Raw genomic sequence first — 3554 nt, forward strand, 5'->3', positions numbered from 1 at the left:
GCCCCAGCCCTGCCCCGCCCCCCGGAAGCCTGCCTGCTCCCCTCATGACGCTGTCCTTCCCCCAGCTCCGGCGAGGCCCCCGGGGCATAGCTTCCAGACTCCTGAGGTCCACATGTTCCCTCAGGACTGTCACTCAGTGTCTTGAAACAGGCCTGTGCGACTTTAAACACCAAGACCAGAAATTCCTTGAACTCCACAGTCCCCGTGTCGTCTTCATCCAGCAGGCGCAGGACTTCATCCACAGTGGCTGGGTCATGGGGGTTCTGGGGAGAAGGCGAGGCTCGGTCAACACCCCTCCCTGAGGAGGGCATGGTTAGGCTGGTCCACTCAGCTCCCAGACTTCCCACCCTGAGCCTGGGAGCCCACCAGCTCTGTCCCATCCCCCCACCCCCCTGCGCATGGGCGTGTACCCACACGCACACACACTCACTCACACTCTGCTATAGCAGCGCTAACGTGGAATCGCTTTCGTTTTTCAGTCCTTTCTCTCCCCCTCAAGGATAGGAAGCACTTTTGTTTTGTGTCCTCTGTGTCCAGCCCACTTTTGGCCCATGGATAAAGGGTGAATGAAAAATGGATAAATGATTGCGCTCATAACGATTCTTTAGGCTGTCCTCAGCTCTGCCCTGACACTGAGGCCGTGTTCTCACCAGCTAGCCCAACACCAAGAGAAGCAGAGCAGGAACACAGCCCCAGGGGAATTGCGTGAGGTCCTCCCAGAAGCTCAGGTGGTGTTCCAAGATAGGGTGTGTGTATGGGGGGCTCAGGTGGGGCCCCAAGACCTTCCTGGCTGCTTTAGCTGCGAACCACAGGCAGGGAGAGACAGGCAGTGCACCAAGGCCCTGGGGTCTTAGAGACGGGCTCCCGGGGGGCTGTGAGCAACCTTCTCTCCAAAACCTCGTTTCTGAGGTGAGCACTTGGCCGAGAGTTTGGAGCAGCCGCTTTGTACAAGGCACAGAGCCATGCGTCTCATGGGTGCTTATTCCTGGTGACAGATTTCTGATAGAGGAAGTGGGCACCGTATCATATTTCAGGAGCAGCAAGCGTAGCTATTATTTTTATTTCTAGACTATTCAAAGGCTGTGTTCCTCCCTGAGCTGTCCCTTTAGGGTCCTTTTTCCTTGTCTCCCAATTCACTGAAGTCAAGGTATTTTCTCTACAGTCCAGGTCGGTCAGCCCCTGTGACTGTCCCCTGGCCCCTCGTTCCCTTGCCTGCACAGCCTCCATTAGGACCAGCAGGCAGCTGGGTCCTCAGATTCCGGAGGAAAAGTGTGTCTCCTGCAGGCAGACAGTTCCTCCTGTGCCCTTGGCCCGCCCCACCTGACCGGGCACATCATACCACGATGACATCGGCAAACTCGTGCTCCAGAAGCCTCTTCAGCTCGCCCCGGGTCAGCGCCGTGCAGTCACCCTCCGTCCTGGCATAGCGCCCGAAGGCTTCGATAATCCCAGTTATGTTTCGCAGTAACTGAGGCATCTTGGGAGGCAAGCTGGAGAAAGAAAAAGAGCCCCCCCGGGGGGCGCCATAATCAACCTCAGGGTCTCCCGGGAGCCCGCCTGCTTCTGGATCCTTCCTTGCGTTTTCTATGACTTCCTCCCGTTCTTATTAACGTATTTATGGGTGGCAGGCTCTTGAGTCAGCTCCACTGGTCAGGGGAGCTGGGCAGGCTGCCTTGCCTCTCTGTGCCTCAGTTTACTCATCATGAAATGAAGGCAATACTAGCATTGACTCTATAGGCTTACTCTGAAAGTTAAAAGAGATTATTCGTATAGAGCCCTTGACAGGTGCTGGCTTAACACTGAGTGCTAGCTATTAAATCTCGTTATTATATTGTTATGCACATATATAATTTGTGTACACCTATAAGTGCTCTGTGGCTCACAAAGCACTTTTATACGCACCATCTCTTGTAATCCTTATCGTCTCCACGTTTTTATAGGTGAGGACATAGGCTCGGAGAAGTGAGGCAATTTGCCCAAGGCCACATAGTTTGTAAGGGACCAAGGAATCCTAGAACCCGTATCTTCTGAGCCCAAATGCACTGACCTTCTAGACCCTGCCCTGTGGACTGTCTTTCTAGTCTATCTCTGCCTGTCACAGGGGGTTAGGTCCTGCTGGGAACACCAACAGGAAGTAAGGACGTTCTGTGAGTCAGCGGGGGCCATGCAAGAACCCAGGGGCCCAACGGGGTTCTTCCTCACTGCCTTTTAGGAAGGCCTTTAGGGAGAGGCTGGGCCACCGCCTGCTGGAAATGGCAAGGAAGGGGCGCTCTCCCTGGGTGGGAGGGCTTCCTGCTCTGAGAGTCCATGCTTCTCTGGATGTGAGTTCTGTCTGCAGCATTAAGACCTGTGCGGGAGGGAGGTCAGCCTGCCCGAGGATGTGTGGCTCCTTCATGCTCAGAGCCCTGGTGGCCTATGAGGAATGGTCCCCAACTGAAGGGAGAGATCTTCTTTCTCATCAACCTGGGGGGGCGGGTGCTGGTGGAAGTGAGCCTCAGGGAGCCCACAGGGAGGAGATGGTGTCTGAGATGGCAGGGTTCATGGAAGGCTGCAGAAACAGGGGGAGGGGCTCCGTGGAGATGGAAAGGAAGGGGTGCAGGATGAGGACATCCTGGTTAGAGAAACAAGAGAATAAAGGAAGGAAGGAGACCCCATCCTGGAGAAATCGGGACAGCAAGGCCAGAGGATTTGGGAGGTGACGGACCCCAGCTACTCTTCAGGGGTGTCCTTTGTACGATCCGGTAGCCAAAATTTTCAGGCAGACGTTGGCTTCTTGTGCACATCAAAGTACACAACTCAGAACATGGCACCTCAGCAGAGACATGAGCAGATCCTGTGTTTTTGTTTGTAAAACCAGGTGGCACACCTTAACCACTGACCTGTAAACACTAAAAATAACCCAATGAGCTTTCCTAGTTACACTTCAGATCCCTTAGAAGAAAGTCACAACTCGTCTCGCCTAAATAGTGCCCCAGGATGGAGAAGGGCTGCCATGTAAGCCCCTGGCTCCATTAGAAGAAGAGAAGTAAACTTCTCAGAGAAGTAAACTGTCTGGGTCGGCAGAAGTAACACGATTCTGGTCTCATAGACCCTGAGCACCACCTAGAAACTTCCAGGACCTTAAGCACAAGAGACCTTGGTTTTATGAGCTCAGATCAGCAGACACAGAGTGAGAAAGAGGTTCCTCGCGAAGGGGGCTTACCTAATACACAGGCAGGATGAGGCAAGCGGCTGCGAAGCGGCGTGTGCAGTGCTGGGTCAGCGGGCCGAGAGTTTTTATAGGAGATTTCAGAGGCTAGCGTTTACATAGGTCTGGCCACTCCAGCAAAGGCTTGATTCATCCAGGGCTCGGCCCAGCCCAGCCCCACCTCCCTTCTCCTGTGTCTCACCTGCTGACACATGGCTGGCGGCTGCGTTGGTCTAATTACCAGACTTTCCTGCCACATTTACTGCCCTCTCTCCATCTCTTCTCTCTTCCTGGGTCTGTCTCCTCATGACAGGGAGGCTCCTGTCCCATGTGATGGGCCCAGCGGCTTTCGGCATAGGTGGGGTTC

The 3554-nt window shown here is 54.4% G+C and overlaps 1 protein-coding gene across 1 annotated transcript in view; it reads right to left on the bottom strand.

Annotated features, from left to right (window-relative positions):
- Positions 1-3266, bottom strand: part of LOC109374387 (cornulin-like) — a 4859-nt gene extending 1593 nt beyond the window's left edge. Inside the window, exons 1-3 of the mRNA XM_019628947.1 lie at positions 3203-3266; positions 1340-1490; positions 34-263 (exon numbers count right to left, since the gene is read on the bottom strand). Coding sequence (XP_019484492.1) covers positions 34-263; positions 1340-1477 — 368 coding nt within the window. The 5' untranslated portion in view covers positions 1478-1490; positions 3203-3266. The remainder of the gene's footprint in view (positions 1-33; positions 264-1339; positions 1491-3202) is intronic.
- Positions 3267-3554: the final 288 nt, after the last annotated feature.

Source organism: Hipposideros armiger, unplaced genomic scaffold (genome assembly GCF_001890085.2).
Source record: "Hipposideros armiger isolate ML-2016 unplaced genomic scaffold, ASM189008v1 scaffold_819, whole genome shotgun sequence".
Taxonomy (NCBI): Eukaryota; Metazoa; Chordata; class Mammalia; order Chiroptera; family Hipposideridae; genus Hipposideros; species Hipposideros armiger.